Raw genomic sequence first — 27,526 nt, 5'->3', positions numbered from 1 at the left:
CCATCTCTAATGAACCAGCTAAAAGGCAGAGATGGAGCTGTGGCTTAAGTGGCAGAGTTACTGGCCTTGAGCAGAACAGCTCAGGGCCAGTGCCCAGCCCCTGAGTTCAAGCCTTAGGACCAGAACACACACACACACACACACACACACACACACACACACACACACACTCTCTCTCTCTCTCTCTCTCTCTCTCTCTCTCTCTCTCTCTCTCTCTCTCTCATTTTTTTTTTTTTAAACCAGGCACCGGTGGCTCCATATGTGTAGTCCTAGCTACTCGGGAAGCTGAGATCTGCCAGATCTCAGTCTGAAACTAGACAAGACAGGAGAGTCCACAAAATTCCATCTCTAAAATAACCTGCAGAAAGAGCAGAGCTAGAAGCATGGTTGAAGTGGTAGAGTACCAGACTTGCAAGCAGGCAAACTAAACAAGGGAGAAACCCTGAGTTCAAACCCCAGTACCAATTAAAAAAAAAAAAAAGTACCTAAAAAGTTTTAATAACCCCAAGTCAACAGCTTTTCCTTTCTTTTACAAGTTTGGACATGTAATGTAGCATGTTGACAATCATGATTTTGGCTTGCCTATATATTCTTGAATAAAAGATGAGAAAATCAAACTTGCCAAAATAAAAGGTCCCTTTTTACCTGTCTTTCAATAGTCTGCAGTGAATTCATAAGACATCTGTATCAAAGCAATATACAGTGGAAACAGTGACCTTGACATAAAATATACTTCACGTGCAACAATGATCTAAAGGCTCATGTCATTTTCGTAGAGTATAAACGAATGTCTGACTTCACAATTAGCTATTTGTAGAGTGGAATGGATAAAATTAAACTGTGTTAGTTGCAAAAGCATTAACTACAGGAAGAAATGGCTCCAATCAATTCATTCTATTCAATAAAGTCATCGAAAAAGTGTAATGAAGACAAATGGGAATACAATCTAATTCTCTAAGAATTGCTGTAATTCAGAGGAGTTTTTTTTTGTACTCAATATCAGGAATTTAACCCAGGGCCTCACATACTGGCACCAAAGACCTTTTTAATGGTATTTTAATATTTTAATGTTATTATTTCTGAGGAAATCAAATTAGATATGTAATAACTAGTGCAAAGTAAATTCCATGGTGCAAAAAGAACATAAATTATTTGATAAGTAAAAGCTCCGCAAACTCCAATCACAAGTTTACAAAATAGAATACATAATAAAGGGTGTATTTTGATGAAAAGCTATAATAATTCTAACTTTTGCTACCTTGACAAGATAACTATTTATATATACTATATCGTAATAGAAATGGCATAGTCTCTTAGGACAGTTCCACATTTTATTTACATTTTTAAGACTACCTTTAATCTCAAAATCACATATCCATACACTTATTTCCTTTTTGTTGACTTAAACATAAATGCATGGTTTATTAAACAAAGACTGTAAACAAATATTTGTCATGTCTGTTACATGTAACACACAGGAACAGCTTTTAACAGAAATTCATCGACCCCCCCAACATCTTTTTATTATAAATACAGGTATCAAAACAATCCTGAACATATTTGATACTACTAGTAGTCAGCACCCACACCATTTCAAAAATTAACACAATTTGTGACAATATTCACTGTACCTGCTACTTTAACCAATTTCAACTGTAGCTTTTTCACTAAGTAAGATGGATAAAGCATGCCACTTCCGTTTTTCCTTCTGGAGATTTTGTTTCAGAAGCACACTCATTTTCCACTGCCATCTGACTCTTCTCACCATACTTTCACCTTGAAAACCTGAGTTCTAATTCGAGTACTCCAGGTTCATGTTTAAGTGACAGTGCCTTAACAAGAGAAAGAAAAATTCTGCTGCATTTTTCCTCCTGTAACCTGAAAATATAATGGGTGTACATATATTAAATATATTCTTACAAGTGTCCAGGTCATGTTTACCAGCTGGAATTCTCTTACTTAATGTGTAGGTATTTTGCATTGTGATATTTAATCAAGACATTAATATGAGTAGAAGGTTGTTGATGTAAGACAAATCTGAGATTCACTACAATTAATTGTTGTATGTTTGTCCTTCGGGTGGCTGTGGAAGCTTCATATTCTCCTTGGACATCATTAGACGTCTCAGCTCTTGAAGTACAACTTTGATGCTATAGGAATTTTGCCACTTTGCTAACACTGGTATGCTCCGTGCATCCACCTGAAGTGGAAAAAAGAGCACAATTAATTTCCAGGTTTAAAGTACTATGGAACCATAGCCAGACAGGATAGCATTCACCTATCAGAACTTGGGGAGGCCGAGGTAGGAGGGTTAAAAGTTCAAAATCAACCTGAGCTACATAGTTCAAGGCCTTCCTGGGTTACATAACAAAACCCTATCTAAAAGAGAAAAATAAAAAGATAGCACTATTGCATCCTCATTAAGCATATTTTAAAGAAGATGCAAGTTCAGAAATGGTATATTTAGGGGCTGGGAATATGGCTTAGCAGTAGACTGCTTGCCTAGCATGCATGAAGTCCTGGGTTCGATTCCTCAGCACCACATAAACAGAAAAAGCCAGAGGTGGTGCTGTGGCTCAAGTGGTAGAGTGCTAGCCTTGAGCAAAAAGAAGCCAGGGACAGTGCTCAGGCCCTGAGTTCAAGCCCTAGGACCAGCCAAAAATAAAATAAGTCTACCACCTGAGCAATGCTTGCAGCCTGGCGTTTTGCTGGTTAATTGGAGATGGCATATCCTTGATTTATCTGCTCCAGCTGGCTTTGAACCTCATCTTCCAGATTTCAGCTTCCTAAGTAGCTAGGATTAGAGGCATGAGCCTCTGCCTACCTTGTTCTCATTTTAAGATTGTCAGATTGTCAAATCTCTTTTCTCCTCTCTTCCCACATCACAAATCCCCTCCCTTTGCCTCTCCCTTTTTTCCATTGTATCTTTGGCTGGATCTTTTCTCTTTTTAAAAAATGATTTAATGAATTTTTTGTTTATGTGATACCTGTGAGAACCAAGGAAAAGTGTAGCCCCCCCCCCCCCGCTTGTAAAATTTCACTGTCTTAGAGTTTACTCTTAGCTTCTATAACTCCATTTTGGTGACTCCATGCACCCCCACCTGTGAGACTAGTTCCTTATAGTTTGACACTTAAAAAATATATGTAGCCCTTGTTCCTCTCTGTTACCGAGGTAGCAACCATAGTAACAGATTGTGAAAATGATCATAGTAATAGTAATAGATTATAGAAATAACCATAGTAGTAGTTACAGAAATGCCATGGCAACTGTCAAGGTGATTCACTTACGATTGAGTCCTGGATTGTTTTAGCCCACTCATGCTTGGTTGGTTGATATTAGGGAAACATGGTAACAGTTGTTAAAATAAAGCTGATATTAGGTCAGCCTGACTGCGAAATTCTGCTTCTGTAAATGGCTTGCTTAACCCGTTTGTGACTTTCTCTGACCCCCTGAGTATGTGACCACCTGCCGTAGAATGCATAGCTGCTACCTTTAAAAACCCAGCCCTGCAGTGGCTCATTGCTGTTTACCATCGGATGGTAGGGAGCAGACACTCTGCACAGCTAAATAAAGACTCCTAGCCCGATTGACTGAGTGCTGGTGATTAGGCTGTTATGAGTCCTGGCTGACCAGATACAACAATACCAAGTAAATGAACCAGCATGTCATGCATGCTAGGCAACCACTCTACCACTAAGCCACATTCCTATCCCCTGGATCTTTTCTATCTCTTTCTCATTATTCCCTTTATTTAGCCATCTCCTAACCCATCATTATTTCATTATACATCCTATACTATTCATTAATACTATCCCTTCTACTTCCATTACTACCCTAATTAACTAGTAACTACCTAGTTCATAAGAATTATCTTGGCTCCACTATTCCTCTAAAGATACTAGAGCATGATAGTGATTATTTCTGTCAGTAACCGGGCTTGAACTCAAGAAACGCACTCAGTTTGAGCTCTACCACTTGAGCCATGTCTATAGCCCAGCTTTTGTCTGGCTAATTGCAGACCGAGTCCCACAGGCTTTTCTGCTCCAGTTGGCTTAGGTTGCAATCAGGGCTCAAGCTCCTGAGTAAGATTACAGGTGTGAGCAACAGGAACTTGGCTCAGTGATGAATTTTAATTGGGGCTTACTAAATTCTCACAATGGGTGTGTCTATCAACTGTGATTGCTTCTGCAGCTACTGTTCTACTCCCTAAAAGGAGTAGGAAGCCAGGGCCAGTGTCTTGAACATAAGTGAGCATTTTGAGCCAAATCTCCAGTGTGATGAGAAGATAGACTTCAACTTGTACACTACTAGTATGCCTAAACACTGAATATTTCCACTGAAAGAATACCAGATATTAAAATTCACAAATCCCAATGTAGAAAGTAATATGAGAAAATCAAGGCAGATCTCCTCCAAAGGTCAACAATTCTACAATAAAGGACTTGAGTATCAGCAAAACAGATGACATCTCAAACAATAAACTTAAAAAGAACAATGAATAACCAACAAAATTAAGAAGACATGTATAAACATCTGAATGAATTCAAAGAGAATTCAAGAGATAAGAAAGGAAATTCAGGATATAAGAGAGAAATTCCCTACAGATACAGAAATCTAGAGACTGAAAATACTGAAAAGAAAAGCTCAATAGCCAAAGTAAAAACCTCAGTTGAAACGCTCACTAGAGGGAGGAAAGAAGGAAGGGAGGGAAAAAAACTGGGAGAAAATGAGGGAGGGGGTGACACTGTTCAAAGAGAAGTGTACTAAATACCTGACTTATGTAACTGTAACCTCTCTGTACATCACTTTTAGAATTAAAATGAAATAAAACGTGAAGAAAACCCAAATTAATAAAGAGTGGGAAAATATGAAAATAAAGTATCAAGGCTTATAGACCCAGGAGGAAGAATTAGATCACTCAAATCAAGACAAAGAAAAAAATACTATGAAAATATGAATGAAACATGAAGACCTATGGGATACAATGAATATAAAAGACAAAGTACAAATGAAAAGGCATAGAAAACATATTCAACATATTCAAAGCCAGCCTGGGCAGAAAAGTTTGTGAAAACTACAAGTGGCACTGTTGCTCAAAGGTATGAACAAAAACTGAGCAAGAGTACCAGGCTAAAATCAAGCCCTGGTATTGGTATGAAAATTAAATGGTTACCAAGACTCCATCTCAACAGAAATAGCAACAGCTATGCATGGTGACACATAGCTGTGATATTATTCATGTAGAAAATGTAAGTGGAAGGATGGTATCTAGACCAGTCCAGGAAATACAAGACCTATCTCATGGATAAAAAAATAAAAATAAAAAAAGCTGGAGGCGGGCTGGGAATGTGGCTTAGTGGTAGAGTAAGCACTTGCCTAGCTTGCATGAAGCCCTGGGTTCAATTCCTCAGTACCAAGTCACAAAGACTGACAGGAAACGGGAAAGTGGAAAGGGCACTCTTTATTTTTGGTTTGAGCTGAAAGAAGTTTGCAGGAGAGAAGGGTGCGGTGAGATACAAAGAGTGGTCCTGTCAGCATGTCCAAGGCTGAGGTTTTTAATAACCTTCACTGACCTTTTATCCCCTCAGGGTCATGCTTTGGGCTAGTGCACCTAGCCAGGAAGCACCAGGCCCTTTGAAATCTAGCCTCAGAACTGCACACGAGGCAAGGATCAGTCAAGGAGCCAGCTCTAAATCCAAAAACTGTGCTTGTTGCCAAAGGTTACTTGCAGGGGAAATTGGACAAATGTGGAAAGAAAGGAATCTACAAGAAATCCTTTAATGTTAGAATAGAATTGAAGGAATTTGTTTATAACCGTTTTTAATAGTACACAAGGAGGGAGAAAGGGGAAGGAAGGATGGTATGTCTATACACATGATGTATTAAGAGGTATGAAAAACACTGGTGGAGATGGCACGAACAAACACACGAAAAGTCAAAGATACAGACTGCATCTTACTTCCTAGGATGACAACATGCCTATCATTGTACTGACATAATTTTTGCTTCCTAACATGTATTTGCCTGTGAGTGTGCTCTCTATATGGCACCAACACAGTGTGGACCCCAAAGTCCTAACACAAACCTAACAATCTGCACACATTAGAAACTGAGCTATTTTTTTAACTGAATTTTTTCTTTATTGTCAAAGTAATGAACAGAGGGGTTACAGTTTCATACGCAAGGTAGTGAAAACTGAGCTATTTTAACTAAATATGAGTACACTACAGCACCTTCTTTTGGACTATTAGCTCTAACAAGATCATGGTGGGATGTGAGGGTGATCTGGCTGCGACATCTGTCACCCCATTGGTCGCCAGGGTTGACTCGGCTGATCTGGCTGTCTAGGCGGGTGTCCCCTTCCTCCCTCACTGCTCCATGAGTGTCCTCCCCGAGAAAGGAGGACCGGTCTTCGGTCAAGGGTACTCGAGTAGCTGCGCTCCCCGGCTAGAACCTCCCAACAAGCTCTCAAGGTCATGGTCAGCCATGACTATTCCAGTAGATACACGTGTTCCTCAAAGAAAAACATCCTTATGAGTATTCTGTCCTTTTATTCTCACCACATGTACCTTAACTCTACCAAAAAAAATATTCATTGAGAAATAGTATCTTCACCAAATTAAGGATTCAATCAAAATAAAACCACAAATAAACTCCTACGAAAAGTGTTAATATTGCATCATTAAAGTTTTTAAGGCTACACGAAGAAAAACAACATAAGACAAACTTTATATTGTTGTTAAGACAAAGATCCTTCCTTTGAAGCCCACGCTGGCCTTGAACTCTCAATCTTCCTGCCTCCACCCCGAGTGACACATTTCTTTAGTCTTTCACCTAAACAATGGTTTTTAAAAACTTTCTCCATATTATGTACTAGATGTTACATACATATATTTATGCTTTTTTAAAGTCTAACTTACCATTCCACTGGAATTGTTTATTCCATTCATATTAATTTTTGTTACAAATCTAACTGATGGAGGAGCTTCTGGATATTTAGGTCCACATTCTACTTTTAGGCTATATATTCTGTTTTCATAATTTGTCTGGAAGACAAAAAATTAAAAGAAAATCATAATCAGAATACCTACGATAATGTCCAAGTGATAAAAAGAAAAATAGTACGAGCATATTTATTATGATGGTGTTCAAGATTAAGAATTAATTTTTTTGTACACTCAAACTTATTTGATCCACAGAGGGAAATATTCAACAAACATAGTTAAAAACAAAGATTTTTTTTAAAAAGCTAAAACAATTGCCAGGCACTGGTAGCTCATGCCTATAATCATAGCTACTCAGGAAGCTGAGATCTGAAGATCCCTGTTCAAAGCCAACCTGGGCAGGAAAGTCTGTGAGACTCTAATTTCCAGTTAACCACCAGAAAACTGGAAGTAGTGCTGTGGCTCAAAGTAATAGAACACTAACTAGCCTTAAGTAAAAAAGGTGAGAGAGACTGCGCCCAGGCCGAACTCAAGCCCCATGACAAAAAAACAAAAACAACCAGCCAAACAAATAAACAAAAACCCTAAAACAATGAGTATGAGTATGGGGGCTGGGAATATGGCCTAATGGTAGAGTGCTCTTCTCGTACACATGAAGCCCTGGGTTCCATTCCTCAGCACCACATATATATAGAAGAAGCCAGAAGTGGCGCTGTGGCTCAAGAGGTAGCTAGCATTGAGCAAGAAGAAGCCAGGGACAGTGCTCAGGCCCTGAGTCCAAGCTCCAGTACTGGCAACAAAAACAAAACAAATAAACAAAATAGTATGAGTATGGTTCTCTTAACTTTTTTTTTTTTTTTTGCCAGTCCTGGGGCTTGGACTCTGGGCCTGAGCACTGTCCCTGGCTTCTTTTTGCTCAAGGCCAGCACTCTGCCACTTGAGCCACAGCACCATTTCTGGCCATTTTCTGTATATGTGGTGCTGGGGAATCGAACCCAGGGCCTCATGTATATGGAGGCAGGCACTCTTGCCACTAGGCCATATCTCCAGCCCCTCTCTTAACTTTTTGTTGTACAAAAAAATGTCTACAACAAATTATAAGAACAAAACCACTTAAATTTAGATTTTGCTAAAAAGGGACACATAATAAGACTATGTAACATATAGGCAGAGGATTTGATCTGTGTATTCATTTTATTCCAGTATTAATTACTAACAATTAGTTACCCTTTCCATTCTCAAAAGGAAGACAAAGTATGGTCATGGCTATCAAGCCCCATGCGGTACTAGAGTTTCAACTGAGGGTCTATAAAGGCACTTCACCACTTGAAATATGCCCCTAGTCATCCAGCAATACAGTCACCTTGTGTAGGTATAGCAAGCAGTAACTTACAAAAATGGGGGTGGGTGGATATCATACCATCAATTATTTCATGCCTCCCATTACTACTTCACTAATTTTGTGGTTCCTCATATCCTATTATCTAAATTCAGAAACATAACAGTAAACTGCTTTTACATCATTTTAAAATAGGTTTTCTAAAATATTCATTCTAAACTTGTAGATTATCTAGGGGGTTTATTTCTATGACTGTAGTTTTTCTTTCTCCTTAAGGCTTTGTTTGACTTTGTCATTAGAAAAGTAAAATATAAGTGAAAATAACATTTTGGGGGAACTTAGACTCAGGGCAACAGACTCTGGCTCAGCTTTTTTCACTCACAGCTGGAGCTCTACCACCTGAGTCACAGCTCCGGGTCTAGCTTTTGGCTGGTTAATTGATAAGAATCTCACAGCTTAGTGTGCCCCAAGTGCTTCAAACTGTGATCCTCAGGTCTCGGCTTCCAGGTACTCTAGAATTACGGGTGTGAGCCATTAAGCACCTGTCTGAAAACAATGAATTTAGTATATACTGGCTCAGTGAGGAAAGAAGCTAACTGCCATCTCTAAATCTCACTAAAACTGAATCTTTTCCCATAAGACCCATTACCAACTGATTATCAGATTTGCAATATTAAACTGCTGTAATTTGAAATGTATATGATAATCTGACACATTATTAAATAGCTCAAAATGTTGAAAAAGAGCGATGTAAAACTTATCCAAATAAACTACTATCACTATTATTACATACCCAGCATTTGGGATCTATTATATAATAACGACTAAAGCAGACAATCCTAAAGAGATTATCCTTCAACTGAATATATCAGACTATCAAAAGGACTTTTTAAAAAAGGGCAGAATTGAAAGGGGTAATAGTGATCAAGATTCGTTGTACATATAACTGGATATATTGAACTGAAGTTCCTTTGCACAAATCTTTGAGGAAAATAAAGTTAAGCCAGTAGTAGCAAACACATGTAATCCAGCTCCTCAGAATGTAGAGGCAGATGTTAAGACAAGCCTGGGCAACTTTTAACAAGATCCTATCTCAAAATTTTAAAAAAATATTAAATGTCATATGGCTTAATGTAGCAAGCTCAAGACCTTGAGTTCAGTCCCAGTACTATAGTTAAGAAGAAAAAGCCAAGAAAGCAAACAGAAATCTGTACAATTCCACTGATAGAACAGAAGTTCTAAAACATGCAAACGTATTCTTAATAGGGGTGGGAAAATGTATAATCTTCTGGAACAAATGAGATGTTCTATCTCTCAATATGGATATAGGTCACGAGGTATATCTGTTGAACTCACAACACAATCTGTCTACCTCAGGGTCTCCTACTCGCTAGACATGGAGCCATGTCTCCAGTGTGCTTTAGTTATTTCACAGGTAGTTCCCACACCGCTGGTGGGAACCAGCCTCAGGCCTCCATCCTCCTACTATGGTTCCCTGAGCAGTTAGGACCAGGTTTGAATCACGAGGCCTAAATTATTGGATTAGATAGTATTTTACGAATATTTCATTCAGGATGGCCTCAAACTATGGAACTCCTGATCTCTGCCTCCCAAGTAGATGGGATTACAAGCATGAGCACCTGCACTTGGCCTCAAATTTTTTAAGCTTAAAGAGTCTCACAGACTTTCTTGCCCAGATTGGCTTCACATTGTGATTGATCTTCAGATCTTAGCCTCCCGAGTAGCTAGGATCACAGCCGTGAGCCACCGGCACCCGGTTGCTCTGGTTATTTGAGGTAGGACCTCGCGTTCCATGCCCAGGCCAGATAGGAATGTATTTGGGCTACCCCATGTCACTGGTGGTAACAGGCACATGCTGCCACACCTGGCCTTGAACAGTTCGAGTTTTCCTAGGATACAGACTAGCTGAAGAATCACTCAAATTTGGGGACAAGTTTGCTGCAAATATTTCACGTTCTAAAAAAAGAACTTGCCAAGTTTCTCCCTTCGATTTATTACCACTTGATCATACTTTTTGTTCAATCATATTCAACTAGCTACTTTTCAGCAAACTTAACATAAAAATACTAACCTGATTCTTTAGGTCTTCACTTCTGAAAGTTGGTATGTAATCTAAAACCTAAATAAAACAAATGTGCACCTTTTTCTCTTGTTAATTTGTTTTATTACAGGTGCTTCAGCCATAAACTTGTTATAAATTATTTTCCCCTAAAGCTCCAAGACAGAAACTCACAGCAGAAAAGGGGGGAGGGGCAGTTGTGGGGCTTGAACCTTGAATTCTGTTCCTAGGCACTGTCCCTGAACACTTCAGCTCAAGGCTAGTGCTCTACCACTTGAGCCACAGTGCCACTTCTGATTTTTCTGGTGGTTAACTGGAGAGAAGAGTCTCACAGACTTTCTTGCCTGGGCTTGGCTTTGAACCACTATCCTCAGATCTCAGCCTCCTGAGTAGCTAGCTAGGATTACAGGCGTGAGCCAGCAGTGCCTGGTGAGGGAAGGTCTTTTTATCTTGTCTATGTGTTCTGAGTACAGCAACTCTTGAGAAATAGCCTTGACCTTCTTGCACACATTGGGCATGGGCAAGACACAGCACTTACTGTATGTGCTTCAATGACACCAAGAAAAGTGGCTAGCTTGGGAATCCTGTTAGGGACCTCCACCACATACGAAGATCAAGTAGGAGTTAGAGCAGTTCCTCCACATCTGGGAACTATGCTAAGGTTCTTCCCACAGGACCACTAACAAACGGAGACACTAGCTATGAAACATTCTCAAGGTTTAAGTCTGCTGGTAAGTCCATTGGCTAGAAAAAAAAGCCAAATCTAAATAATTTCCAATTAAGATTCCACCAAGTTCTGACCTAAATCTTAAAACTACTCTCATTCTGAATGCTAGTAACAATTGATTTTTGTTTTTCTACACAGATAAGGGTAATGGTTATATGCAGTTAAAAACAATCAAGGTTTTTCTTACAAACACAAAGTTATGAAGACTTCTAACCATCAATATCATATTTCTTCCCTCAAATGTCTTAAGGAAAAATCTCAGCAAGGAAAGAAAGAAGGAAATGTTTAGGAGTATGCATAAATATTGCAAAATTTTTTTTAAAAACATAAAATGCATAGGTTTAGAGGCATGGCTCAGCAGTAGACAATATCTGCCTAGCAACTGTGAGGTAGTAAACAAGAACAAACCCCAGTACCACCATCAAACACACACACACACATACTCACACTAAATTAACATTGCCTGTTTTGTAACAAGTCAAGAGTAAATCTACATTTTACCCAACAGCAAAATAGTTGGCATGCTTTCAAAACCAAAGACTGAAAAACAACAAAATCTCTACAAATGTGTGCTATTTCCCAAAAGACAAAAACATAGAACAGGGCTGGGAATATGGCCTAGTGGCAAGAGTGCTTCCCTCATATACATGAAGCCCTGGGTTCGATTCCTCAGCACCACATATATAGAAAACGGCCAGAAGTGGCGCTGTGGCTCAAGTGGCAGAGTGCTAGCCTTGAGCAAAAAGAAGCCAGGGTTCAAGTCCCAGGACTGGCAAAAATAAAACAAAACAAAACAAAACAAAAAAAAAACCCACCATTCAACAGACCTCAAAGACACTGCAGAGAACACTGTCTAACATTTGAGTTTAGGAATGTAATACAGAAAAAATTTTCTCAATCTAGAAAAGATTTTGAGTAAAACTGAAACTTTACAAACCTGAGATTTAGGAATAATGCTTAACAAGCCAGCTACCAACAATACCAGAAAATATGTAAGAAGCCTAGATTTTTGTTTTGTTTTGCTTTGTTGGTTCCCTTACTAAGCCATTGGTTCAGCCACGGAGCTACACTCCCAACCAATTCCTAGACTTTTTAAAAAGTATTTTATAAATAAAGAAATCCAGGCCTCTGGTATTTCCAAAGCATATGAAGCATCCGAGGACAAACAGCAATGTTCACTCAATACAAACCAATTTAAAAACCCTCAGTTATACAAGCGGATTAAGAACATGTTAAGACAAAGTGACTGTTTACTATTCCCAAATAAATATCCTCTCCATTTCCTCACCTTTTTTCCTCTCTATCTGGAATGTTCTCCATCCCCATCACCACCTTCAGAAATCCTACTAGTCAGTCCTTTATGGCTCATTCCAAAGGCAACTTCCTCCACTGTTGAGCCTTCCTCAATTTATTCCAGCTAGAAGAAACATATTCTAAAGTCCCACAATGAATTTGCGCTGCCATATTTAGAATCTGTGACTTGTAACTGATTTTCTTTCCTCTTCTACTAAATACTACCAACACCTTGATGGCAATAACGTTTGCCACTCTTCTTTATCCCACTCTATTCCTCTAGTATATAATTATACTGAATATGAGGCATCAATAATTGCATACAAAGTAAATTAACAGAGAAGCATTATTTCAGTTAGAAGTTATCATATTGTTTATTATATCAATACTAGAACATCAAATGTTTTTTAACAGGAAGTGGCACTGTGGCTCCAGTGGTAGAGGGCTAGCCTTGAGCTCAAGAGCTCAGGGACAGTGCCCAGGACCAGAGTTCAAGCCCCACAACCGACAAAAACATCGAAACAAACAAAAAAAGTTTAACAATAAATATTAATAGAAAAAACATATAATTACAGCACTGACCCTTGGTGGCCCAATAATCATGCCTGTCCACCTTGTAAGTGTCATATCTTCATCATCTTCGAGGCCCCAGCTAACCGTGCCATCGCCTACTCCTTTTTGTCCTTCTTCAAGTTCTTCCAATAAGCGAAAATTACGAGGAACTTTAACTCCTATACAAAAGAATGTCAGCATAAATGTAAAAAGCTCACAAAAGAACTACATTTAAATTCAGCTTTTTTCAGATTGATTTTTTTCAAAAATTTTCCCAAAAGATTATTTTTACACATTCTAGCCCAGCAAATGCTTAGTCTAACAACTCCTCAAAATAAAAATACTATAAGCATTGTATCAAACATTAACAGAAGCATAAAATATTCATTTCCATTTATTTAAGTTGATACTGCATAAATGCATCACAAGGAAATAATGAATATTTTTCCCACATGATTTTTCTATTTTTTTGAGTCAAATAAGCAGGCATGACAGACAGTTCATGTAAGCTCAAGTTCACTCTAATGATTTTTGATGAGAATTATATTCAGCGTGAGAAAATGTACCAAGAGACTGGGCTTTCCAGAGTGTTGGTAGGGCCTCATCTCCCATCCTTCCTCTTGCTGTCAGGGTTTCCGTGAGGAACGAGTGGGGTCCTCTCTCCCAAGGCAGCCCTCAGTTGTCACTGGAGAGTCGCTGGCTTTGAGAAAGGTGCTTTCTTTTGTTCCTGGTCCAACCATTCAGCATTCACTATCCTTTTCTACGTCTCAACCCCATGCCACACATGATTTTGCTCTTTAGACCTCATTACTCCTTGCTAGATCCCTAAAATCCTAACATATAAGTCTTTTGATCTAGAACCTCCTACTTTTTCGGCTTTCATGCTCTCTCTCTCTCTGTCCTCATTAGAATGTCCAATCCCTGGTAGCCAACCATAAACCATAAAATTTTCTACTTTGTCTGAATTACTGGCCTTAGTTTCTCTATCAAGAGGTTTTCTATGCTCTCAAATAGCATCTTACGTGCAATCTCCCTCAACGCTATCACATGTTCTATAAGTACACACAATTTCAAAGCTGAAAGAAAAAAAAATCACATCTCAGCCAGGCACTAGTGGCTCATGCCTAGAACCCTAGCTACTCAGAAAGCTAAGATCTGAGGTTCCCAGTTCAAAGCCAGCCTAGGTAGGAAAGTCTATGAGACTCTTATCTCCAATAAGCTACTCAAAAAAAGCCAGAAGTGGCCCTGTGGCTCAAGTGGTAGAGCACTAGCTCTGAGACAGCGCCCAGGCCCTGAGAATCCCCAAGACCAGTCCCTTCTCACCACCCCCCCCCCCCCCGCAAAATCAGGTCTCCTTAAAAGAACTGACTCCATCATTTTTTGTAATTGTTTCTCCTGCTAAAGTCAAAGATCTCTTCTACTTCCTAATTCTTAGTAACTCATGTCCCTTCCAGATGTATAATGAAAAACCTTTCATTACTCTAATTTTAAAACAGAAACTACTAACCATTTTTTGTTCTGTGCAACATAAAAATATTTGAAGATGATACATCACAGAAATACAAAGGTGTTGTAAGTAACATTAAAAATAATCAAAATTACTAACACATATTAGTGCTATGTTATACCATTAGTCCTGGAAATAAAAAACAAAACCCTGAAACTAAAGTTATGAGACCTTCCCAGATCACACAGCACATAATGGCAGATCCAGCACTAAAACCTAGTGTCTAGACTACAACAATTGTTTTCCCCTTTGCACAACACTGCAAGCTACAAAGGAGTACACGCTGGTGATATGAGCACAAACCTAGGAGTCCACTCCCAAGTCCCACACTAGTTCTGCACACTTTTGACATGTGATCTGGGCAACATTTCCTCAACTACAAAAATCAGATCACAATAGTTCTTACCTAAAAAAAAAAAATTTTTTTTTTAAATATTTCTTACGTCACTGAATCATTGTGGATTCAGGAATCCTCAATGGGAATTCCTCAAAGGGAATCTTCTTTAAACAATGTAAGTGTTTTCAGGTAAAGAGAGCAAGCTCATTTGAAAGCGAAAGGAAAGCTGTGAAGGAGGAGACTCTCCATGCAGGGAGGGGCTCTAGGAGTAGTCCAGTGGTGTTTCCTCACAGGGCAGTTGTAATGGAATAGCGCGGGTCCCACATCACCTCCCCGGAGCTGATTACCTTATGGCCCGCACATGTGCCGCTCTGGCTCTTTCCACAAATAACCAATTTTTACTATGATCATTCTCGTGCCTATACTGTGTGACATAAAACTTCTATTTATCTCCATTAACGTTAAGAATACAGTTCCTCAGCAAAAGACCTAGAATAGCCAAAGCAATTCTAGGCAAAAGAAGCAGCACAGGAGGAATCACAATACCAGACTTCAAGCTCTATTATAGAGCCATTATAACAAAACAGCCTGGTATTGGTATAAAAACAGACCTGAAGACCAATGGAATAGAAGACCCAGAAATAAAACTGCACTCTTTACAGTCAGCTGATATTCGACAAAGGAGCCAAAGACATACAATGGAAAAAACAGAGCCTCTTCAACTACTGGTGCTGGGAGAACTGGGCAGCTATATGCAGAAAACTCAAAGTAGACCCTAGCCAATAACCATGCACCAAGATCAACTCAAAATAGATCAAGGACCTCAACATCAGACCTGAATCCTTGAAACTACTGAAGGACAGAGTAGGAAAGATGCTAGAACTTATAGGCACAGGAAGGAACTTCCTGAATAGAGTCCCAGGGGCACAACAAATAGGAGAGAGGCTCGACAAATGGGACTACTACAAATTAAAAAGTTTCTGCACAGCTAAGGACATAGCCACCAAAACAGAAAGACAGCCAACCATATGGGAAAGGATCTTTACCAGCACAGCAACAGACAAAGGCCTGATATCTGTCATCTACAGAGAACTCAAAAATTAAACCACACCAAGCCCAGTAAACCAATTATGAAATGGGCAAAGGAGCTAAAGAGAGACTTCACAAGAGAAGAGATAAAAATGGCAGAGACATATGAGGAGATGTTCAACATCCCTGGCAGTAAAGGAAATGCAAATAAAAACAACCCTGAGATACCACCTCACTCCAGTTAGAATGGCCTATACTCTGAACTCAGGCAACAACAAATGCTGGAGGGTGTGCAGGGAGAGAGGAACCCTTCTCCATTGTTGGTGGGAGTGCAAATTAGTACAACCACTTTGGAGAACAGTATGGAGGTTCCTCAAAAAGCTCAACATAGACCTACCCTATGACCCAGCCATACCACTCCTAGGCATCTATCCTGAACAACAGGTCCCAAGATATCAAAAAGACATCTGCACTTCCATCTTTATTGCTGCACAATTCACAACACAATAGCCAAAATATGGAAACAACCCCCATGCCCCTCCACAGATGAATGGATCAAAAAATATGGTACCTATACACAATGGAATACTACATAGCGATTAGAAATGGTGAAATATTGGTATTCGCAGGGAAATGGTCAGAACTTGAACAAAAAATGTTGAGTGAGACAAGCCTAGAACACAGAGAACAAAGGGGCATGGTCTCCTTGATATATTAGGACTGTTAGGGTGGGGGGAGGGGATGACAGTAGAGACCAGGTCTGCAAAACAACAAACTTCTTTTCAAATGGTATTTCCACAGGTTTGGGTCAGCGACCTTACATTATGTATCTAAAACCAAGCTACTAAACATAAAAGGTCTAGAATAGACCTATCAGTGGATCACAATAGCTCAACAGCTATGTACACATGGTCATATAAGACGAGAATAAGCACACTCTATTGTTGACGTTACATTTAAAGTCCTAGGTGAATTTCCTTTGGCGTATGACACGTGGCTACTGTATATGTTTTTGGTACACTGGGTACTACATATATGCCTACCTGATCTAGGGAAGGGAAAGAAAAACGAGGGTGTAAGATATCACAAGATATGTACTCACTGCCCTATTATGTAACTGTACCCCTTTTGCACCTTGTCAACAAAATTTAATTAATAAAAAAAGAAAACAAACAAATAGAATAAAGTTCCTGGGGCTGAGAATGTGGCTTGGTTGTACAGTGTTTGCCTAGAATGCATGAAGCCCTGGGTTTGATTCCTCAGTACCATATACACAGAAAAGGCCAGAAGTGGTGCTGTGGCTCAAATGGTAGAGTGCTAGCCTTGAGCAAAAGAAGCTCAGGCCCTGAGTTCAAGCCCCAGGACTGGAAGAAAGAGAGGGAGGGAGGGAAAGAATAAAGTTCTCCTTGGATTCCTATAAATACCATCCTAATTGTTTCTATTTACATACCATATGGCCACTACCTTTTAAAAAAGCTGTACTGACAGAATGTACTACCATTTTATTGTTCCAGGTAGTCTTTTTGGAGTTCTGTGTGTTGTGTCAGTACCAGGGCTTGAACTTGGGCCTTTCATTCTTGCTTGGCTTTCTAGTTCACAGCTGACATTCTACCACGTGATCCACACCTCCTGTCTGGCTAATGCTAGCTAATTGAAGATGGGGTCTCTGCCTCCTGAGTAGCTGAGAATACAGGAGTAAGCCAATGCCTGCCAGGCTTCAAGTAATCTTAAACAATTTTAACTAACCTTGCCAATAGGAAGTCATTCCCCTAAGAATATCTAAATATGTGTTCATCTTTTTTCCTTCCTTTTTAAATCAATTAAGTCAGATGACCTTTACCAGCATCCAAAACTACAAAGAAAAAACTGTTAAATTAACGTTTCATCTTACCAAAGTATCATAAATGAAGCAAACCTAGCTAGTGCTAAACTTTGTTTTGTTACTGCTAAACTTTTTACCATCTCTATGGATTATCAGACCCATTATTGGCAATATAATTAATATATAAAGTTACAGCAACTGGAGAAGCTATTTTAACACATGAAACTCAAAACCAAAATACATAGTGACTTATGTTTTCTCCTTCAGGGCCCAGCATTCTAGTCTAATTTCAAATAACCACTGAAGCTTCAACAACTCTTCCTGTGGAGACAAAAAAGGCCACAAGATGGGGATGTTGCACCACAAAAACTGTTATGTGCTAAGGTTGATTTCTAGGTGGTTGATAAAAAAAAATAAATTTTAAGTTATACAACTACTTGATGCCAAACTACATCAATTCAAGTCTTCAGGCTTCCCACTGAATGAAGTTCCCTACAATCACAATGAATTCACACTCACGAGATTAAGAGCAAAAACCAGCAATAACTCAAAAGCCAAAGCTGAATGCAAACATATTTCCAGTTTTTAATCTGAAGTATATCTGACTTCCTTTACCTACAAAGAAATAAGTATACAAAGTATACAAATAAATAAGTGTATATTTTCTGGATTCAATGACTTGCAAAGCACTTCAATTCAGGATCCTTTATGTACAGCAGAATGAATCACAACAAGTACTGTCTTTTGGTGGGGAAGGTCAGTAATGAGGTTTGAGCTCGGGGTTTCCTGCTTGCCAGGCAGGCCCTCTGCCACCTGAACCATTCCACTAGCTACTTTTAGCATTGGTCATTTTTCTTTTTGTTTTTGGTCCAGTCATGGAGCTTAAGCTCAGGGCCTGAGTACTGTCCCTGAGTTTTTCTACTCAAGGTTAGCACTCTACCTCTTGAGCCACAGCCATACTTGTGGCTTTTTTGCTGGTTAACTGGAGATAAGAGTCTCAGACTTTCCTGCTTGGACTGGCTTCAAATCATAATCCTTAGCGCTCAGCCTTTGGAGTAGGAGTAGCTATGATTACAGATGTGAGCCACTTGGGCCCAGCCAACACTGGCGATTTTCCAGGTCTCAAGAACTGGGACCAACTTAGACTGCAATCCCATTTGTGCTTCCCTTTGTTGCTGTAGTGGCAGGTGCTTGCCACTGTGCTCAACTACTATGCTTTTCTGTAGCTTGGGACGACAGCACCAACATCACATCCAGCCACTGGTTGAGATGGAGTCTCACTAACTTTTATGTCAAGACTGGCTTCAAACTGCAAACTCTAGATCTCCTCCTTACAAGTTGCTAGAATTACAGGATTATGCCATCCCCAGTGAACTGCTGTTTACCTTTACCTACTCCCTGGTCTCCAGCAACAATCCCAGAACTACATGGATAGTTCATTTAAAAGGATGTCTATTTCTTAGATACTACCTGCAATAGATAAGGGGGGAATAAACAGCTCAGCATGGCACAAAGTATTCTTCTAATACTCTTTCATTTCAGAAAATTAAACTAAAAACCAAGACAGACAGATTTTACTTGAACAATTTATTTTCTCATTTTTAATGATTTACACCATCAAAAGTGATGACAACACAAGCATTCAATATACACATGGTGAATTTATGACAAATATTTTAATTCTTTCTCACTATTTGTGAACCAGCCTATACCAAGTGTAGCTGATACTGAACACAGAAACAGGATCCGTTCTCCAACACCTTGCAATCCAGTAAAGAAGAAAAGTGAATTCACATACAATGCACGAAGTTGTTGCAGATTTTGACTCAATACACTACAGCTATCTCAATGAAATAAAGTCCCAAAGAAAGCATAGAAATTGCTAACATCATCTTGTAAAGAAACTAACAATGACCATTACAAAACTATGAAGGCAGGCTTTCACAGGAATAACGAGTGGAGGGAAGAGAGCTACAACACACTCTGGTTCCCTCGAGTTTTAATGTCTAGATTAGACTAGAAATGACAAGCATACTCCGGAAGACGTGAGGTCATAGCTGGGTATGTGGAGCAGCCTATAATCTTGGGAAGCTGAGATGAAATAATTGAAGACTGAAGCCACTTCAGATAAGACCCTTTATCTTAGAATCCCAGCTCTAAGAGGTAGAGGTATAGGAAGACTGAAATCTGAGGCTAGCCCCAGGCAAAAAGGAAGTTTTTCCTCTAAAGAAACATAGTCATTCAGTATAGTTTAGTAAATTCTAACTGGTATTTCCAGTGATGTTGGTCTGAAGAACAGTTACCGAGTTGGTCTTTACAGTAACATCATCATGGGCAACAACATTCAGGGCACAATACAGTATTTCGTAAGAATGAAAGCTCTGTAGTATGCTTAATATCTAGCTATGCAATATTTTTAAAATATAAATCAAACCCACATTTGGCAAGATGAAGTTCAGACTCCTACCCCTCTGTCATATGACAATAATCTAAAATAATCATAACTAGATAAGCAATTAGAACTCACAGGATTTAAATAGGACATTTTTTTACTGCAAAGAACCTGCTGTGCAATAATTACATATCAAAAGCTAAACTATCCACTTTAATAAAGACAAAAGTAGATAATTCACACCAGCCTTGAACAAAAAGTGCTCAGGAACAGCACCCAGGCTAGAGTTCAAGCCCTAGGACTGGCAGAAAATAAAATAAAAATAAAAGTACATTCTTTTCGAACAAAAAAAAGTAGCTAATTTAGTCTTCATCAAAATTTAAAACTTGGGGTTTCAAAGGACTACACCAAGAAAATGAAGATAGGCTTGGTACAGTGGGTCATTCCTGCAATCCCAGCTGTTCTAGAAGCAGAAACTAAGAGGATTTCAGTTACTGACATCCCCATCTCACCCAATAAGTTGGGCACAGTGGTGTGTGCTTACCAGTTATGGGCAAAAACTAGAGACTCTACCCAAAAAAGGTAAAGGGTATGGTTCAAGCCAGACTGGGCAGAAAAGTACCACATGAAGAAAAAGAAGATAAATGATAAAACGGGAGAAAATATTTACAATCTATCTGAAAACAGACCTGTCTCTAAACAGACCAATGAAAAGTAAAAACATGAAAGGAAAGATATTCAGCATCACAAGACTTGTGATGGGGGAATGGGAACCACAGTCACAATAAAATACCCCATCATCTCCCCTAGGGTCTCTAGAAACAAAAGCCAGATAAGTGCTAGAGAGAATGTGGAGAAACCAAGACCTTCATATACTTCAGTGGGAAATACAAAAAATGATTTCCCTTGGGAAAATACTGTCCTTCTTCCAACATTTAAAACACAATCACTAGCCGAACACTGGTGGCTCATACCTATTATCCTTACTACAAAAAAAAAAAAAAAAAAAAAAAGCAAAAAGCAAAAAAGCCAAGCAAGAGCACAAAGTCCTGGGTATAAGCCCCAGTACACCCACACACATACGTACATGTATACACATACCACCACCACCACCACCATCAACATCATATTATCTAGGAATACTACTTCTAGTTATCTACTCAAAGGAAAATATATATATATATATAAATTTATACAAAAATGTTTGTAATATTTACACATACCAAAATCTATACATATTTATAGCAGCTTTACTCAACAGACAAAAGCTATTTTTTAAAAAGGAAATGGTTATCAACAGGCTTGTGAATAAACAAAATGTGGTATATCTATATTGAAAAACTCTTCAGGTGCAAAAAGATATACAGTACTGACATGTGCTGCAAAATGAATAACCCTTGAAAATGCTATACAAAGTGTATTAATGTAATCTTTCATTCCATACAAGAATGGGACTAGGGGGTTGGTTCAAGTGGCAGAATGCTTATTTACCAAGCATGGGGTCCTAGGTTTGTTTAATCCCCAACACCAGAGGAAAAAAAAAAATTAAGTTTTAATTATCTATAATGTTTTTAAATGTATGTCTTATTGTTATGAAACATCACTGTGAACTTTGATTGCTTTTCTTTTGTGAAAACCCAGACTACAATGTGATAACAGATAAAGTATTATGAGAAATCTGGTTCACACAAGTAGGCCTAGCTACTCAGGAGCTTGAGATGTGAAGATAGCCATTAGATGGCAGCTCAGGCAGAAAAGCCCCTTAGATTCTGATCTCCAGAAGTGGCATTGTGGCTCAAAGTGGTAAGAGTGCTTAACCTTGAGCAAAAAAGCTCAGAGGCAGTGCCCAGGCCCTGAGTTCAATCCCCACTACAGAGGAACCACCCTCCCGCCACCCTGCCCCACCCCAAGAAACTTGAAGAAAGTAAGTCTGATGGCAGTGGCTCACAGCTATAAATAACCCTAGTTACTCAGGAGATCTGAGGACCACAGTTTGAAACCAGCCCAGGGAGACAAATCTGAGACTTACCTCCAATTAACCAGTTAAAAAGTCAGAACCGGAGGCTTGGCTCTAAAAGTAGAATGCCATGAATAGAAAAAGGGAGGGAGGGAGGGAGGGAGGGAGGGAGGGAGGGAGGGAGGGAGGGAAGGAGGGAGGGAGGGAAGGAAGGAGGGAGGGAGGGAGGGAGGGAGGGAGGAAGGAAGGAAGGAAGGAAGGAAGGAAGGAAGGAAGGGACGGACAGAGGGAGGAACTCTGGACTACTTAATATTACATAATGACTGGTAGAAGAAAGAGCTAGCAACCACGTTTACTTATTGCTTATAGCATACCTAGTGAACAAAACTGGACCAAATCAAGCTTGACTATATTGTTAATTACTTATCTAGCTAAATAATTTGGTGAAAGTCATTTTATACCTATATTTCTGCTACTAATCTGTAAAATGAATGTGGCTGAAAGTACAGATGATCAAGAATCCACACAGGGCCTTGAAGATTTAGCTTTTGTAGTTTGAAACTTTGCTGAGTCAACTTACTAAATATAGTGCTTGTTTTCAAACAAATCAGCTAATACTCTGTAAACAAATCATTCCCAAACCCAGTCCTGACCCTATCGTCTATTACACAAAAGATTTAATTTACAGAAACTCTTTAAAACAGTTTTTGGAAAAAAAACATCGCGCGCCCTCTCTGTTTTGTTGTGTGTCAGTCTGGGGCTACAATTCTGGCCTGGAAACTGTTCCTGAGCTATTTTGCTCAAGACTAATACTCTACCAACCACATGAGCCACAGCTCCACTTCAGCTATTTGCTGGTTAGTTGGAGATAAGAATTTCATAAACTTTCCTGCCCAGGCTGGCTTTGAACCATAGTCCTCAGAACTCAGCCTCCTGAGTAGCTTTAAGAGGTACAAGCCACAGGTGCCCAGCAAATCAGCTTTTAAAAGAGAAGTTTTCAAATATTTAATCATATTATTTATTTTTGGTCTGCATTGATGCATTATGTTAAGCAACTAGAAAAACAAAGACAAAGTGCATGTTCCCATATGCAGCAATCCTTGCTGCAAGTGGTTTCCATATAAACTAAGCCTGTGTTATTCATTTATTTACATGGTTTCATAGTCAAAAATTAAACTTTTCCTTTAAAAATACCCTTCAAGGGGGCTGGGGATATAGCCTAGTGGCAAGAGTGCCTGCCTCGGATACACGAGGCCCTAGGTTCGATTCCCTGGCACCACATATACAGAAAACGGCCAGAAGCGGCGCTGTGGCTCAAGTGGCAGAGTGCTAGCCTTGAGCGGGAAGAAGCCAGGGACAGTGCTCAGGCCCTGAGTCCAAGGCCCAGGACTGGCCAAAAAAAAAAAAAAAAAAAAAAAATACCCTTCAAAACCAAAATTGCATTACAGTATGAACTTTGGTTAATGTCAGTCTTGGTTCATTGTAAGAAATGAATATGAGGTATAAAGAAACTTTCTAGCATTTTCATTTATTCTAAATCTAAAACTAAGCCAGGTGCCAGTGGCTCACACCTGTCATCCTAGCTACTCAGGAGGCTGAGATCTGAGGATCACTGTTCAAAGCCAGTCTAGGCAGGAAAGCCCATGAGACTCTTATTACAATTAAAAAACCATAAGTGGCACTAGGGCTCAAAGTGGTACAGTGCTGTCCTTGAGGGACAAAACTTAAGGACAGCATCCAGACCCTGAGTTCAAGCCCCATGACAGACACCCTCTCCCCCCCCCAAAAAAACCACAGTCATCAGGTTGTTGCTGCTCATTTTATTTACATCCCCCCTTTTTGATCTATTAGGTAACTATTTCTACCAAAATTCTACATTTTAGAGGAAAAATATGTATATTACATTCATCTAGTTTATCTACTTCAAATTTTTAAACCAAACAATAGGCTTATTTCTGAAATAGAGAGGTACCATTCCTTTCTTACATACCAAAAGCAAGCAATACAAAAGTAAAATAGGATAATATAAAAAATAATTCATTTCAAGCCAGGTGTTCATGAATCATACCTGTAATCCAAGCTATTCAGGAAGATGATATCTAAGAATCGTGGTTCAAAACCAGGCCAGGAAAAAAAGTCTGTGAGACTTTTTGGCTTTTCTTTTTTGCTACTGGGGATCGAACCCAGGACATTGCCACTGAGCTATAATATCCCAGCTCTGTGACACTATTATCTCCAATTAACCACCAAAAATCCAGAAGTGGATGTAGCGCAAGTAGTATAGTGCTAGCCTTGAGCAAAAGAAGCTCAAGGACAGCGCTCAGGCCCAGTTCAAGCCCCACAACTAGCAAAAAAGAAAAAAAAAAAAGGGTGGGGGGACACCTCAATTAACTGTCTAAAACCACATCTTAAAACTGTAACAGAATACTGAAACAAACCAGAAAATAGACTTAATATGCCAATAACCTATCTTGTTTACAATGTATATTCAACTCCCCCAAACAACTAAAAGCAGTTAACCCAGTATGTGCCACTGGGATTAATCTACCCTTTCTAAAATACTTTCAAAAAAGCATTGTCTCATCCATTGGAAGTAGAAAAATACCATGTTTAAATGAGATAGACAAACACACACACACACACACACACACACACACACACACACACACACACACACACAACTGTAATCCTAGGTTCTCAGGAGGCTGAGACCTGGATATCCCAATTCAAAGGCAGCCCGTGCAGGAAAGTTCATGAGACTCTTGTCTACAATTGACCACCAGGAAACTGGAAGTGGCACGGTGGCTCCAGGTGGTAGTAGCGCGGGAACCTCGGGCGGAGAAGGCTCAGGGACAGCGCCCAGGCCCTGACTTCAAACCCCAAGGAACTACCTGGACGCAACTCTTGTAAGAAGCACGGTCTCGTTCAACAGCACGTACCACGTGCAGTAATTAGACCTGCGGCATTAAAATGAGACTTTTCAATCTTGGCTGTGGCGGCTTTCGCTCTGAACCCCAGAACGCGGAGCTCTTTCCCCAGGGCTAGGATTGCTAGGACTCCGGTCGCCTACGGACAAACAAAGCTGACACTTGACAGTAACAGGCGCGCGCGGGCAGGGTGCACGGTACCCGGAGCGCCTTCCAGGGACTCGATCGCGAGGCGCGCTCCGAGCCTTCCCACCTGGGCACACGGGGACTCCGTCTCCTGCTGGTGACGCGACGGGGCCACGAAATATGAAGTCACACAGCAGTCACACTACCTAGGGTCTAGCTTCCCGGGAGACCTGCACACGCGCGCGCGCACACACGCACACGCACACACATCCCGGGCTATCATCTTAGAACAGGGGACCGGGAGGATGCCTAGGACACGGGCGAGACGCTCGCGGAGGCTTCGGCTTCGGTCTGGCGACGGCTTCCCCCGCGGGGAGGGCGGCGAGGCTGGCGTGCGGCGCCCGGCGCCCGGCACGGGAGGAACCGCCGGTCCCCGCACCGGGCGGGGAGCTCGCTCTCGCCGGGCTCGGCGTGCGGCCTCCCGGCTGCGGTGGGTTGGTCGGGAGCGGGAGTCGGCCGGGTGCGAGCGGTCACCTCACCCGTCTCCCCCGCCCGCACCCGGGCTCCGGGGGGCGTCCGGCGGGCAGGGCCTCCCCGCCCGCTCCCCCCCACTCCCCGCCGCCCCTCCACCCCCGGCGCGGCCCGGGGCCCGAGGGTGACACCTGCCGCGGCCGGGCCGCCCTCGCAGCGCCCGGGCCCCCCCGGCTCGGCTCCCCGCCCCCCGCCCCGCGCCGCCGGCCCCGACGGCCGCCCCGGCCCCCGGCCCCCGGCCGCCGCGCGGGTGCGTCCCCACCCCGAGCCTCCGGGTGCCGGCCGCGCTCCACGGGGAGCGCGGAGCCGGGCTGCGCCCCACCCCCGGCGCCCGCTACCCGGTGCCCGCCAGGCGGCCGGCGGCGAGCGGCCGGGCCGCGCCGGGGCGGGCGGGGCGCGGGGGCTCGGAACGGCACCGCGGGCGGGCAGCACGGCGGAGGAACCGACCTGTGGAGACCGCCATCTTCTCCTGCAGCCCGGCGCAGCCGCCCGCCCCTGGCGCACGGACGCGCACGTCACGTCCGGAACGCGCCGGCCTGCGTCCCCTAGGCCCCGCCCCCCGCGCTCGCACGCACGCACGCCGCGGCGGCCGCAGCCCTGCGGAGCGCGCTCCCCCGCCAGCCCCGGGCCGGACCCGACCCAGCGCCACCCTGGAGCTCGAGAGCCCGGCCCCGCGAGCCCGGCCCCGCGATCCCCCGCCGCCTCGACCTCCCCGACGACCCAGGGCCGCGGGCGGGAGCCCCCGGCTGCCGGGCCCGGTGTACCCGGTGGGTGACTACAATCCACGGCTGGTTTAGTGCCAGCGGCTCCTGCCTGCCTGACCTCCTCGCTGCCGAGGAGGCTGAGGTCTGAGGACTGTGGTTCAAAGCCAGCCCGAGCAGGAAAGTCTCATCTCCAATTATCCACCGAGATCCAGAAGTGGGGGTGTGGCTCAAGGCGTAGAGCGCCAGCCCTGAGCAAATAGGGCTCAGAGAGAGACCGGTGCCGGAGGAGGCTCACCCCTACTATCCTAGCTACTCGGGAGGCTGAGGTCTGGCAAGCCTGGTTCAAAGCCAGCCCAAGCAGGAAAGTCCATGAGACTCCTTGTCTCCAGTTAACCACCAGAAAACCAGAAGTATCTCAAAGTGGTGGAGCAAAAGAGCTCAGGGCCCAGGCCACCTGTTCAAGCCCCACAACCAAACATACTAAAAAAGCTCAGGGACAGAATCCAGTCCCTGAGTTCAAGCCCCAGGATGGTGTGTGTGTGTGTAAAGACTAAGCGTAAAGATAGCCAACAAGTAAGTATAACAGAACTAGATGTAACGGCTTGCCCGTGTTTACACTTCCTGCTATTTGGGAGGCAGAGATTGGAAGGATGGAGGTTAAAGGCTAGCCTAGGCAAGAAGTTAATGAGATCTCCCATCTCAACCAAAAAAAGATGGACTTGGTAGTATACATCTGTCATCCCACTGTCTCCTGTCCTACCTATGGAAGGAATAGGTACGTAGGAGGATCTCAGTCCAGACTGGCTCAGACAGAAACTCTAAATTCAAAAAGTAACTCAAGCCAGAAGCTGTTGGTTCATGCTTGTAATCCTAGCCTAGCTTCTTTGGAGGCTGAGATTGTGAGAATCACAATTCAAAGCCAGCCCAACAGACAAATGCTAGAGACTCATCTCCAATTAACCAGCAAAAAGCCAGAGGAGAGATGTGGCTCAAGTGGTAAAGTAGCAACCTAGGGTTAAAAAAAAAAAAGCCAAGCAAGAGTACAAGATCTTGAGTTCACAGTGAAAACAAAGGTGCTTACTGGCCAGTCCTATTCATCCTGGAGTCTAAAATGATTGTAAAGTGACTACAACAATAGCTAAGATCAAAGGACATAGATGCAAGGTGAAAAGAGCTGTGTATTCACATTTAGTTACTTTTTTAGCAGTGTCCAAAAGTACTAGGCCAAATTAAAAGTCCCAGGTAGAGATTAACATGC

General features: G+C 41.7%; 1 protein-coding gene across 1 annotated transcript; it reads right to left on the bottom strand.

Moving 5' to 3' along the window:
• Positions 1-478: 478 nt before the first annotated feature.
• On the bottom strand, positions 479-26,083 carry Ube2v2 (ubiquitin conjugating enzyme E2 V2). Its single transcript, XM_048367582.1, has 4 exons — positions 26,012-26,083; positions 12,967-13,115; positions 6,922-7,047; positions 479-2,200 (listed from the first exon to the last, which is right to left on the bottom strand). The coding sequence occupies exons 1-4, from the start codon at positions 26,025-26,027 to the stop codon at positions 2,054-2,056; spliced, it is 438 nt and encodes a 145-aa protein (XP_048223539.1). The 5' UTR covers positions 26,028-26,083; the 3' UTR covers positions 479-2,053.
• Positions 26,084-27,526: the final 1,443 nt, after the last annotated feature.

The sequence above is a fragment of the Perognathus longimembris genome, chromosome 18 (assembly GCF_023159225.1).
Source record: "Perognathus longimembris pacificus isolate PPM17 chromosome 18, ASM2315922v1, whole genome shotgun sequence".
NCBI classification, from domain to species: domain Eukaryota; kingdom Metazoa; phylum Chordata; class Mammalia; order Rodentia; family Heteromyidae; genus Perognathus; species Perognathus longimembris.
The sequence above is the reverse complement of the archived record's forward strand: the minus strand, read 5'-3'. Positions and strand labels throughout refer to the sequence as shown.